The sequence below is a fragment of the Anoplopoma fimbria genome, chromosome 2 (genome assembly GCF_027596085.1).
Source record: "Anoplopoma fimbria isolate UVic2021 breed Golden Eagle Sablefish chromosome 2, Afim_UVic_2022, whole genome shotgun sequence".
Lineage (NCBI taxonomy): Eukaryota > Metazoa > Chordata > Actinopteri > Perciformes > Anoplopomatidae > Anoplopoma > Anoplopoma fimbria.
Window position 1 is genome coordinate 21,160,531 of NC_072450.1, and position 12,336 is coordinate 21,172,866.

Sequence of the window (12,336 nt, forward strand, 5' to 3'; positions counted from 1 at the left end):
AAATGATGGTTTTGCTCGTGAATGACATCGCTCTCACTTTCATCCCACCCATATATATCTATGTGACTTTGCCCAACAATGAGTACATTTTTTTTTTTTTTTTTTTTCACTGAACAAGGCATTTTCTTGGTTCGAATTTTTTTCTGATATAATTGTGTAGTAAAGCAATGAATAATAATCCTCTGTCTATTCTTTAAATAAATCCTCAACAACTATTCTGCTACATCTGAGGGACTATATGGTGGTTGGCCAGTGGGAGGCCGGTTTAAATCTGTCAGCTGTGAGTTGTGGTGATCCACACCCAGGTGAGTTACCAAAGCCTGGACTGAATCTAGAGATGGGATCATACAACTGTGCACTGGAGTCTTTCAAATACTGACAGAATCGTGTACACATTTTGGCCCATGGATATGAGGGGGGAAAGTGCTGCCCAAAAGTGAACTGTACATAAAAAGATAATTTTTATTTCTTTTATGTTTTTTTCTTTACACTTAACTGAGTGATATTACAGTACATAGGTTATTTACAACTGTGCAGTAATGTGTGGCAAAATAAATTATCTAGAAGGCAGCAAGAATACATTGGTTAACGAATATAAAAACTGTACATCATTTACGGAATACAACTTTTTTTCATTTTTCTTTTGTTTTTTTTCCATTAAACTAATATTGGCTCTGTAGTGTTTCAAGTCACTTCCTCAGAAACAATGAAATGCCCAAGTAAAGAAATAGACAAAAACAATATTTCTCTCCTCCTGCCAAAGCACAATTTCTCAATAGTCTCTTTGAATCTCAACATTCGTTGTGTTTGTTTCTTCAGGTTCTCCTGTGGTGTTTTTGCAGTCCATGGCGGTCTGGTGTGTGTTTGTGTTTGGATCAAGCAGGGCGGCTGAGGAACACTCCGGTCTGTCCTCAGAGAGCCATGCCTGTCCTCTTCTGTTTAGCCAGGCCGAGAGGCTCCAGGGTCAGTCTCTTCCTCTCGGACACAGGCCCCTGACGTGCACACACATCGCTAGCCCTCTGCTGTATCCCAACTTACTGCAGGCTCTGTTGCACGACTGTTTAGCTAGGCCTGCCTGGTGCAGTGTGAACAGAGAGGGCGTCCTCTGGGTATATGGTCTTATAGCCCCAAAAAAACATCAGCAGCTGGTTCTAGCTTCCTGGTCTGTCCATTCCAGCTGTTCAACAATGAAGATCCAGATGATGCACCACTCCTCTGTTGACTACCTCCGGGTTGGCGCTAGACCCCATCTAGTTCTCCTGGCCCACCAGGAGCACTACAGGGGAGGCTTCTCCTCAGTCCTCCCTCAGGACAGGCACCACGCTGTTGGGAGAGCTCTTCTCCGATACCTCCTCCCAGTGGTGGCGGTAGGTCTATTGAAGCAGGGACCAAAAACGAATGCAGAAAATATATCTCTGTCCCCTGTCTCAGCAAAAACTGAGCACTGAGGAGTTGTGTCCCGATGTCAGAGCCCCGAAGCAAAAACTGCTTCTGCTTCTCACACTCTGATCAAACATAAGCGTAAAAACTTTTGAGGATGAAAGTGCAAGTTGTGTGTTTTCTTTTTCCCCCAGTAAAAACAGGTTTCCTTCTTCACGGAAGGGAATCCAGAGCAAGTTTTTTTTTCATCTTTACTCTTTTTCTATAGAATATATTTTTTTACTGTGTAAAGTCCTCTTTCAAACTTGCTAGCCCTTTCCATTCGTTTAGTTCAACGAAATCTCTTTGAGAAGAAGTGATTCAGACAAAGTTTGCTCTTAATTTGTGGGCACAGGTGTGTCATGCAGGCAGCAGGACAAAGTCGTCGTTGACATCGACCATTGGCACGTAGAAGGACGGCACTTCGTTGACACAGAGGGACTTGTGCACTGCTGGGTCCAGCTCCTGGACCTTCAACTGCCATTCCATCCTCTGCACTGCGTTTAGGGCTGCTGCCTCGTGCTGTTGCCGCATCAACAGACATGTCTGGGGGAGGAGAAGAAAAGCATTAATCCACTTGGTGTACACACAAGATCCCCGTATCAACGCCTTTAACTGAAGATGTATTAAATCACTGCAGGGTGCCCACACTTACCTTCATGCGGTCATATTTATCATCCACATCCTGGATCCAGGAAATGAACTGACGAGCGTTGAAGCGGTCTCTCACAGATTTGTTCTCATCTCCCTGAGAGCAAACACCAAGTAACAATGAAGATTAAGTAATGGATCATGTAATAATTATCTGCCTTTAATAAAAATCTGTTATAATTGACCCGGCACTTGTGTGTATACTGAAATACTTCCTACCTGGCTCTCTGATGGCATGTTGTACACTTCAGAGTCCAACAGCATGGTGCAGGCACTGAATGGCACAGCCTGATTGGCTATAGTTCTGGCTGCTCTGCAGTGGACCCTTAAAACCTCCTGCTCACACGACACAATCAGCTTCTCCTGTGAACATAAGCAAAGGAGAAAATTAACATTCCATTTAATGTTGGGCATTAGGCTAACCAATGGGCTGGTTAGTGAGGTTAATAGAAATGGGTCTTGGATCAGCAAGATTTCACAGAAATCCTCGTCGCCTATCTAGCAATATATTTAATTTATTTGTGTCTGCAATTCAGCCCGGCTGAGCCCAGGAGTAGGAGGTATGTAGATTTCTTTAATCCTTCATTAAATAAAAGTTCATAGTGTACAGAGTAAACTGAGGATAGAGAATGCACAGATGTATTCCTTACCCGTTCTATGCTGTGCTGCAACCTGAGCTTCCCTCTTACTGCCTCCTGTTGTCTGAAAAGCTCCTTCAGAGGTTCTGACAGCGATGGCGGTGGGGCAATCTGATGAGCCAACACAACATTGAGTATTATATACCGCCTGATGACGATTACATAAGACAGTATCAAAACAAGATTTGTTGACATTTCTACAGTGAGATACAGTATTTATGTATAAAAAAAAAAAAGAAACACTTGCCAAGTATGTCTTTATTATCACAAAATCAGATTTTAATTCCAAACTCTATCAAACCTACACACTGCTTTGGCTATAATGTCGCAAAGAAAGGGGTAAAGACGGCATAACTTACCACAGGGATGTGAAGCTTGCTGAGGGGCTTGCTGTCCAGCAGGTAAGAGCCGGTGTAGGTCACATATTCAGCGTAACACTGTGGGGCCTGTGGGGTGATGTAGCACAAAATCTTCCTCTTTTCCTCAATCTTCTTCCTGATCTGCAGGTACTCAAAGTATGGGTTGGAGCGGTCACTGTGGTAGGGCTCAATATCGTCCAGCTTGATGGCATTGACTACAACAGCCAAAGTCTGTTGGATCATTTCCCTGGTCTGCTGCATGGCTGTGTTTACCAGCTGGACCTGGACCTGCGACCCAGCAGAACGTGGGAATTTCCTCTTCCGTGGGTGCTGGGTCTGGGATTCCTCTTCGTCCGTGGGGAGAGGGCGACCTTTTGTCGTCTTGCTGATAACCAGTGGGGCAGATGTTGTCACAGAAGTAGGTACAGACACTGCTGGGGTTGTATTAGATACAGTCGAGGACATGGTAAGCACAGATTCTTTCTTCAGAGCTGGGAAGGAAGCTGCTGAGGTGGGAGTCGGGGTTCTAGAAGGAATTGGATTTAGGGTCACTGTCGGACTGGTCATTACAGGGGTGGTAGCGGCAGACGAGGTCATTATGACGGAGGTAGGAGGGACAGCAGCAACAGACGGATTGTTCTTGGCGCGATTGCGAGTCATCCTTTGAGGGATTTCATCCACCTTTTTGGGGGTCTCTACAGTGGTGGAGACAGTGGTCAGGGTTACCGGCGTTAGCTTGGCTGTGGTCTCCTGAGCGTCTGGTAGTTCCACTGTGCTGGGGAGGGCGACTGCCACTGGTAGCTGAGGAAGAGGACTGCATGTAACGGATTCTGCTACGGGCTCAGACATCTCCTGTCTCACGTCTGATTTGATAGCGGACACTGGATCCATTGGTAATTGCAAAGATTCCGTGAGGGAGTGGATCTGAATGTGATGTTGCTTACTAGGATCTGATTTCACTGATGAAAACAACATGCTGGGATCCGACTCATCAGGTTCCCCATAGGGTCCTTTCCTTTCCAACATTCCACCCTGGTGTTGTATTATAGAGCGAGAGCCGTTAATTGGCTCGGGGTCCATCTCTTGCTCGAAGTTGGCATGTGGTGACGGTACAACCAAGTCTTGTCCGGTAGGTTCTCCTAAACCTTGCTCAGCAGCAGGGCATGAAGTCTTACCCAGGCTTGGTAAGTCCACCTCCATTGTGTCCGGGTCATCTCTGTCTGTAATGGTAGGTCTAATTATGGTCGGCACAGTCTTGATGCGATCAACTAGTTCTGGGTCTCGAGACTCAGCTTCTTCCGATTTGTCTGGTAGTGGTAGGTCAGGCAAAGAGAACGGTCCCAGGTCATCCAGTTCATCTGCATCAGCTGAGAATGGGTCTGCCCAGGGCACCACAGGCTCAGGGGCCACAACTGGAGCCATGTGGCTTTCAGTGGTATCACTGAAGCTGTGCGTGGTCTGTCTGCTATCTGGTTCTTCACATGTTGACTCAGTGTCCATCTGAGGACCTTCCTCTATGCTAGGCTTGTTGCAGTCCTGGAAGAAAGACTCCAGTCTATTGGAGGATGACGAGGTGTTTAAATAGTTTGGTTCCTCGTCGTTAGCTGTGTCAGGCCTCTCTGGAGAGGGGATGTCCGCCACAGCCTCCTTCTGTTCGTCAAAGTCCTCTGGGTCCTCTTTCTGCCACCTATTCCAGGTAGCGTAAGGGGGTGTGACAGAGGGGTGAACGGACAAGTGCTGCATCTCACTGTCTGAATGGTATGGACTAGTTATTTTGGAGACAGCAGCCTCAATCTCTCCATATGTCCTGTGGGGAGATTTAAGATCCATTTCAGGGTCCCAACCCATGCTGTGATCAAAACAGTTCTCTCCATGGTTGGTTGCAGAGTGTGTTGGGGAGAGCTCTTCGATCTCTGGTTCCTGCCGGTCTGGAGACTCTGCGGGCCAGCTCTTCCTCAGTGGGTCCTCAACTGGAGAGGAGAAGGAACATGGTTCCCTTGTTTGCTCCGGCTCCTCTACTGCACAGTGGTCTGCATCAGCTCTCTCATCCATATCAACTTCGTCCTCAAAGTCCTCCTCTTCTTCATCTTCCTCTTCTTCCTCCTCTTCTTCCTCTTCTTCTTGCTCTTCTTGCTCTTCTTGCTCCTCTTGCTCCTCTTGCTCATCTTGCTCCTCTTGCTCCTCTTGCTCCTGTTCTTCAGTTACAGAGGGAAGATCTGACAGGACCAGGTTAGGCTCACTGTGGTGAGGCTCAGAAATGTCATCGATGTCCAGGGGTGGCAAAGCAGCAGGAGCTGGGGTAGGTGGTGCAGCAATGTCGAAGCAGGGCTCCTGGGGGTCTGGCCTGTGAACTGGAGTAGAGGGTTTGGGCAAGAAATTGGTGTATACATTGTCAGGAAAATGTTCATTTCCCTCAGTGACAGCAAGGGTTGGTTCTGCCACGTCTGGTGTTGGAAGGGCTGGTTCCCGCCGAGGGGACAACATTCTTAGTGGGGAGAAATAAGGAGATGGCAGGCACTCCAGTCTATCCACACTTGCTGATTTGTCCTCTAAGGTTTGGGAGGGTGATGACTGATCAAATTCAGCTGCTGGATCACTTTGCTGTCTAAGGAACTTGTCAGCCTCAGCCTTGAACTCGTCCTCCAGAGGCCTGCGGACGTCAGAAGATGCAGAGCGGCTGACAAGTGGTAGCTGGAGGTTCTTTGCAGGGGTAGGACATGTGCCCTCCTGGAAACTCTGAGAGTTAGAGTACCTGCTGGGTGGACAACAGAAGGACAAAACATTAGACAATATGTCACATACAAGTACAAATGTTGAAATCATGAAAAAATGAACACTGCAGTATGTTTGCAGGTTTAAATACCTTTCAAAGAAGGATGGCGAGCAGGCGTTCATTGACATAGTCATAGCTGATGAGTTCTGGCAGTCCAGTCCATCCAACATAATGTCTGGGTAATCCTCTGCGCTGCAGGACGGGGTACGTGGAGTTTGCATTACTTCCTCATAGCTGGGGCAGGAGATGACAGATGTTGGCGTCGGGACACCAGTTGGCCTGTTTTGATCTGGCCTTGGAGAAGCAGGAAGGTTCTCCCTAATCTGATGGCCAGCAAGCCAGTCCTTAGAGTTTTGACTGTCTGTAGGCTGGAACTTCCTGCTTGGGGACATCATTTGGGCTGGGAGACCCACATCCTTCAGCTTCTTCTCTTTAAGTCCAGATTCCAGACTGTTGGACTTCTTTGATGACAGCTCGCTGCGGTTTTTTCGTACTTCCTCTGTGGACTTGGTCTTGTCCTTGAGTTTAGGATCCCCTGACTTGGGTCTCAGCTTCTCCATTTGCTTCATCCTCTCTTTATGTCTCTTGTGGCGCTCTTCAATCTCCTGGTCTTTTAGACTCAACATCTGACCAAAACTTGTCATTTGATAATCGCCATCCACCAGCAGTTTTTCCCGCGGACGATTATCTTTCCTCACTGTGTCCTTGGACTGAGGGAGCTTTTCAGTTTCATCCTTGGCCTTAGATTTACTGTGGTCCATTCTGTTGTCTTTGTCTAATGTATCCCGACTTCTCTCTTTTTTCATATCAAATTTAGGACTTTCTTCTTTTGACCGGTCTTTCAGGACAGTGACCTGTGGGCTATCTTTCAACCCGGACTTCACATCCTCTTTGGAGTGTTTTATTGACCCAAAGCCATCAATGTACTTATTCTTCTCCTCCTTTATTTTTTCCTTATGTTTCTCCTTTTTCTTTTTGTCCTTCGTCCGGTCACTGATGACACCAGCTGCTTTGTCCTTGTCCTTTTTGGACATCTCTTTTTCGAATTCCAATGTTTTATCAAAGTCGTCTTCGCCGTCTCCCTTACTTCCAAATGGGAATGTGTAAGGGTCTGCCTCTAGAGGCATGGGCTCTTTCTCAAAAGGTAGACTCTCTCTGCGGCTGTACGACTCTCTGATCTCCTCTGTCTTGTCACGTTTGTCTCCTTTGTCCTTCTTGACCTTTTCTTTCTCCTTGTCATGACTTTTCTTGGACGAAGATGAGGAGGAATGTCGATGCCTCTCTTTCTCTCTGAACTTGTCTTGGGGTGTAGAAATGGACAGGGAGTCTCTCCTGTCCTCAATCACATCAGTCAGGCTGATGGAGTCATAGTAAGTTGTGAGGACTGGCTCATGACCTCGGTCAGTGAAACTATCTGAAGAGATTTCACTGTTCTTGTCATTGGAGTCATCCTTGTAGTCATTCATGGCTTCTTCCTCCAATTTTTCTAACAGGGACTTTTCATTCTCACCACTGCCTTTTGAGGGTTTCCTTTCCTTAGAATGCTCGAGCTTGTCTTTATATTTACTCTTTGTCTTTTCCTCGCTGGTGTCCCTCTTGTCCAACAGCTTCTGCTTGTTTTTCTTCTCCTGATTTGAGTCCACCGACATTCGGTCTTTTCTTTCCTTGTGTTTTGCATCTACAGAATCTTTCTTGTCTTTGTTGTGTTTCTCTAGAGAGCCTTTTCTTTCTTTACCGGTGTCAAATGTGGCCTTTTCTTTCTTCTTTTCTTTGTGTTCTTTGTCCTTTGCCTTTTCTGTGTTATGTTTAGCTTCTGCAGAAGATTTCCTTATTTTCTCTGATGGGAAATGATCGAGCTCATCCTGATCAGGTGTTAAGTCTTTTCTGATGGAGTCAGTCACAAGCGCAACACTCCCATTGTAGCTGTCCTCGTCATCATCACTTTCATCTGTGAAGATGTCAGCTATCTTGTACCAAGTTTTCTCACGGATTTTCTCAGGTTTTCTTTCCTCTTTCTTTACCTCCAAGAAATCCTTCTCCCTTTCAGCATGTTTGTCTTGAGAGGCCTTTTCTTTTTTGTCCTTGGTCTGTTCTGAAGACATCTTCCGATCTTTGTCTTTGCCATGACACTCTTTGTGTTTGTCTTTGACTCCCTCTTTCTTGTCTTTGGTGCCCCTGTCTGCATCCTTTTCCTTGGAAGTTTTTTCTGCAGAGCTTTTCTCGCTCCTATCTTTCTCCGGATCAGCTCCTCTGTCTTTTGTTTTCTCTTTGTGCTTGTCGGCTTTTGTCTTTTCTCGCTTTTCTATTCCTTCACCCTTCTTTTCCTTTTCCTTTCCAGAGTGATTTCTTTCTCTGATATCACACGATTTACCGACAGCATCAATGTCTTTGAAGAAAGTATCATTGCCATATTCATCTCTTAAAGTTTCCTGCTTGATCTTTATGTCTTTCCTCTCCTTCATGAAGTCATATGAGTCTTTACGGTCTCGACTGTTTTCTAAAGAGTCCTTGTCTTTTTTGTCTTTGACTGTCTCTGTCGACTCCTTCCGCTTCTTTTCTTTTTCAACTGAGTGACCAGAGTTCAATTTTTGTTTTTCTGTCCAGTCTTTTTTCTTTTCATTAGTCTTTTCTGAAGAGTCTTTGTCTTTCTTCTTAGAAGGGGCATCTTTCTCTGATCTTTTCTCATTGTGATCTGATTTCTTGTCCCTGACTTTGTTTTCTTTCCGCCTTGTCTCTTCCTTAACGGTCTCGACAATTAGTTTAACAGCGTTGTTGGCTTTGTATTCCTTGTACTTGTCAGGAGCGTCCCAACTGTCATCTCCGTAAAGGGAGGAGTCAGAGGACATCTCTGAGCCCCATCGGTCATGGTGGTCATCTGAGGCACTGAGCTTTGTGTCCTCTAAGTTCAGGAAGCGGCTGTTCACGTCAAAGCCTTCAAACTCAGACTCTTCCTTCTGTGCTTTGTCTTTTTTACATTTGTCCTTCTCCTCCTTGGTGTTTTTCTCCTTGTCCACCTTCAGATGTTTTTCCTCTTTCTGCTCACTTTTCCTGTCTGCCTTTGAGGAGGACTTGTCCTTGGACTTTTTCTTTTTCTCCTCTTTGTGAGCCTTTTGCTTCTCCTCCTTGGGCTTCTCCTTCTCCTTGACATTTCTTTCCTTGTCAGATTTTAAAGGCTTCTCCCTCTCCTCCCCCTTTGTCTTATCCTTGGTGGAGTCCTTTGTTTTCTTATTTTTCTCCTCTTTTGCTGTTCTGTGCAGGTCTTTTCCAGATGACCAATCCTTATCTTCAGACTTGCTTTTCGAAAGCCTATCCTCTTTTTTAGAATGGTCTTTTTCATGTTTGGATAACTTGACCTTGCTCTCAGCTGGCGATTCTGCCTCAACAATTAGGGACTTCTGCCTTGAATCATCAAAATCAAAGGAATAGCTCTTGACAAATTTCTCATTCATGTCTTGATTGAGAACTAGACTAGGAGCTTTGTCCTTTTCCTTAGTCTTGTGCTTGTGCTTCACTTTATGCTTTTTCAGAACTTTGCCATCAACATCGGTTTTGGAGACCGCACCGTCTGCATTGGAGTTTTTGTAGAGCTCAGAATTCTTCTTGTCTACTGTGCTACTGTGCACATTGTTGTTTTTCTTTTTGTTCTCCTGCGCTTTCCTCTTCACTTGTTTTATTGACTCTACACTGGAATCTGCGGAGGAGTAGTCAGACTCACTGGACAGTCTTGTTCTGACTGAATCTGAGAGAGAACTGACGTCGGACCACGTGGGAGATGACACAGTCTTCCAGCCATCTGTCCTCCACTGCTTTGGATGCTGTTCTGCTAATGATGGTACTTGTTTCTGAGAGTTCGAGTTCCCATGGGAAGATGAGGAGGACGCGTTAAAGCCAGGGGAGTCTTTTAGACTTGTTGCAGAAGAGTCCTTTATACTGTTTGAGCCCTTATCATCCTCACTCTCCATATCTCCACAATCAGAGTCAGATGTACAGAACTTGTCATTGACTTTACCAAACCTCACTTCTTTACTGACATTGTTTTTACTCTCCTTCTTCCGTTTCTTTTTGACTTTATTCTTGTCTTTTTGTTGTTTAGAGCTCATGCTGCCTGAGTCTCTTGTCTTAGTATTTGTTTGCTGGGCTTGTTGCCGCGGCGTAGGCGCTGGCGTGAAACACGTCCTATCATCCTCGTCCGAACTGTTACTGTCAGAGATGATCCGCCTGACAGTTTTCTTTGGTGTGAGCGAGTTGCTTTTGGAATAGGTTTTGACCTCCATCTTGGGTACGGCGGTGAAGCTGGTGGCCTTGGGGACCGGTTCTTTACGGAAATCTTTTTTCAAGAGGTGTTTATCGTCCACAGGAGGAACACGTTCCTCCTCATCATCCTCATCAAATTCATATTCGTCTTTGACGGGTGTGACAGCAGATTTAGGAGGGTCCATGGTTTTCCCTTTCAACTTCAACTTCTCAAACTCCGAGTCCGTGTTATTGCCATCGACAGAGCTGGACGGGGCAAATGAGGGTGCATCTTCCTCCTCTGAAGATTCTGTTGAGAAAACAAGAGGCAGGATCAATCCACAACTTAATTTAACAAAAACAGGCCCATTAGTTATAGTAATAATTGACATAACTAATAAAAGTCATGTAATTGGGTGACTCTTAGATTTCATCATAAATACCTGATGAACTTTCTTCACTTGAGGTGTAGGTGCCTTTCCCCAGCAATAGATTCAGCATAGTTGGAGAGTTGGCAACCTTCAATGCTGTTTCACCTCTCCTGTTGCTTTGACGTGGGTCCCCTCCATACCGTAAAAGTAGCTTAACCACCTGAAACAAATGATAAAATATTTCATTAATATAAATTGCAACTTCAGAGGTGATATGACCAAGTTCTCTTGTGGTTCAGACTTTAAAGAGGTCAGAGATTACAAAGTTAATGTACCACTAGCTTCATGGATAAACTCGACAGACAGTCAGGGTAATAATCTCTTATTCAGTCTCATTATTACTGTATCTTTTGTTTTGCATTTTGAATGTAGAAATGTTATTTTGTTCTTTACCTATATTGTTTAGTGCATTCAAACATATCCTGGCTATGCTTTTCTTTTTATACCTTGAAATGTCCATTACTGGATGCATCGTGTAGAGGGGTGTCATCATCAAGACCCTTGGTGTTGACCTCTGCTCCGGCTGCCAGCAGCTGCTTGGCCACATCATAATACCCTCTGTTGCACGCCTCATGCAATGCAGTCCAGCCTAAACAGGAGAGGAAATTACTGCGTCAGAGGTGTATTGAAAATTTGAATGAATATACATCGCTACATGCACAAAGTACAGGGCAGTCTATACAAAAAGCCTCTCACCTGCAAAGTCTTTTACATTCACATCAGCTCCCTCGCTGATGAGCTCCTTGATGCGGCGTACCTCTCCACGGATTGCTGCTCTGTGCAGCCGAGTCTCTCCTCTCTCATTCCGTTTATTCACTTTGTCTTTGGTTTTAGATGCAGAGTTTGGCGTTCCCTTCTGACCCATACTGGACTGTGACTGATGCTTTGGTGTTGTGTCTGTAAGTAGGAGATGGACACACATTTAATATTCGAACAGTGTTTTGTGGACATTTTTTATGTTGTTTTTATTTTGTCCACTACTATTACCACTTATACTATGAATGCCGGTTTTCTTGGTCTGCTTACAGCCAGAAGGGGGCAATCTTACTCTAGCAATCTGCAGAAGAGTACTTGGACCTACTTCACTTGAGCTCATTTCATCACATTTACAAGATTAAATCCAAGCCTTAATCACATTTGCAATATTGAGTTTGCACAGCTATTGTCCAAATGATATTTGAAACACACTTACTTAATCTATGCCCATGCCTTCAGGCATGCAACAAAGGACTTCACAACTAAAAGTGGGTAAGCATTGGTCCTTACCAATCTAAATAGTCTTTTCTATATTATCAGTAAAAAGAAAACAGTCACAATGTTTCAATATCAATTCTATTTAAGGTATCTAATACATTGACGGCCAAATGACTCTGTCTACCAATAATAAATATACCACTTGACAGGACATTAGGAGGAAGTAAATGTTATGAATAATCATCTAATAGCAGATAGGATGACAGATAACAAATTAACGAAACCAGAATGCTGGGCCTTTTACATCTGGAATTATGTTATGATTTGGCTCAGATGCTGAGATTGCACAATTAGTTCCAGATTAACGCAATACCAACAGAAGAGTTAGTTTCACTTCCTTGACAGCCCCATGCTGTATTAAATAACAATAATTCCACTACTGTAGATGTACAAACATGTGACTGTTATGGCTGCAAAAACAGAACAACCACTTTTTGACTGACAGCATAGCTGTAATAAGAATGAATGTTGATTAGCTTGTATGACTAGATTCAAATGAAGCTTCAGGTCCTGTCCAGAGGCAGAGTACGGCCGAGATGTGGCAACAAAAGAGCAGGCAATTTGCTTAACGTCCCAAA

General features: G+C 44.6%; 1 protein-coding gene across 2 annotated transcripts in view; it reads right to left on the reverse strand.

Annotated features, from left to right (window-relative positions):
• Positions 1 to 437: 437 nt before the first annotated feature.
• ankrd11 (ankyrin repeat domain 11) overlaps positions 438 to 12,336 on the reverse strand; it is a 91,758-nt gene continuing 79,859 nt past the window's right edge. The window contains exons 6-14 of one of the 2 annotated variants that reach the window (XM_054608381.1): positions 11,201 to 11,401; positions 10,951 to 11,093; positions 10,517 to 10,664; positions 5,931 to 10,383; positions 3,068 to 5,819; positions 2,721 to 2,819; positions 2,290 to 2,433; positions 2,075 to 2,167; positions 438 to 1,965 (exon numbers count right to left, since the gene is read on the reverse strand). In XM_054608381.1, coding sequence (XP_054464356.1) covers positions 1,780 to 1,965; positions 2,075 to 2,167; positions 2,290 to 2,433; positions 2,721 to 2,819; positions 3,068 to 5,819; positions 5,931 to 10,383; positions 10,517 to 10,664; positions 10,951 to 11,093; positions 11,201 to 11,401 — 8,219 coding nt within the window. In that variant the 3' untranslated portion in view covers positions 438 to 1,779. Of the gene's footprint in view, positions 1,966 to 2,074; positions 2,168 to 2,289; positions 2,434 to 2,720; positions 2,820 to 3,067; positions 5,823 to 5,930; positions 10,384 to 10,516; positions 10,665 to 10,950; positions 11,094 to 11,200; positions 11,402 to 12,336 lie in introns of both variants that reach the window. The other variant, XM_054608371.1, reaches the window with a different exon arrangement.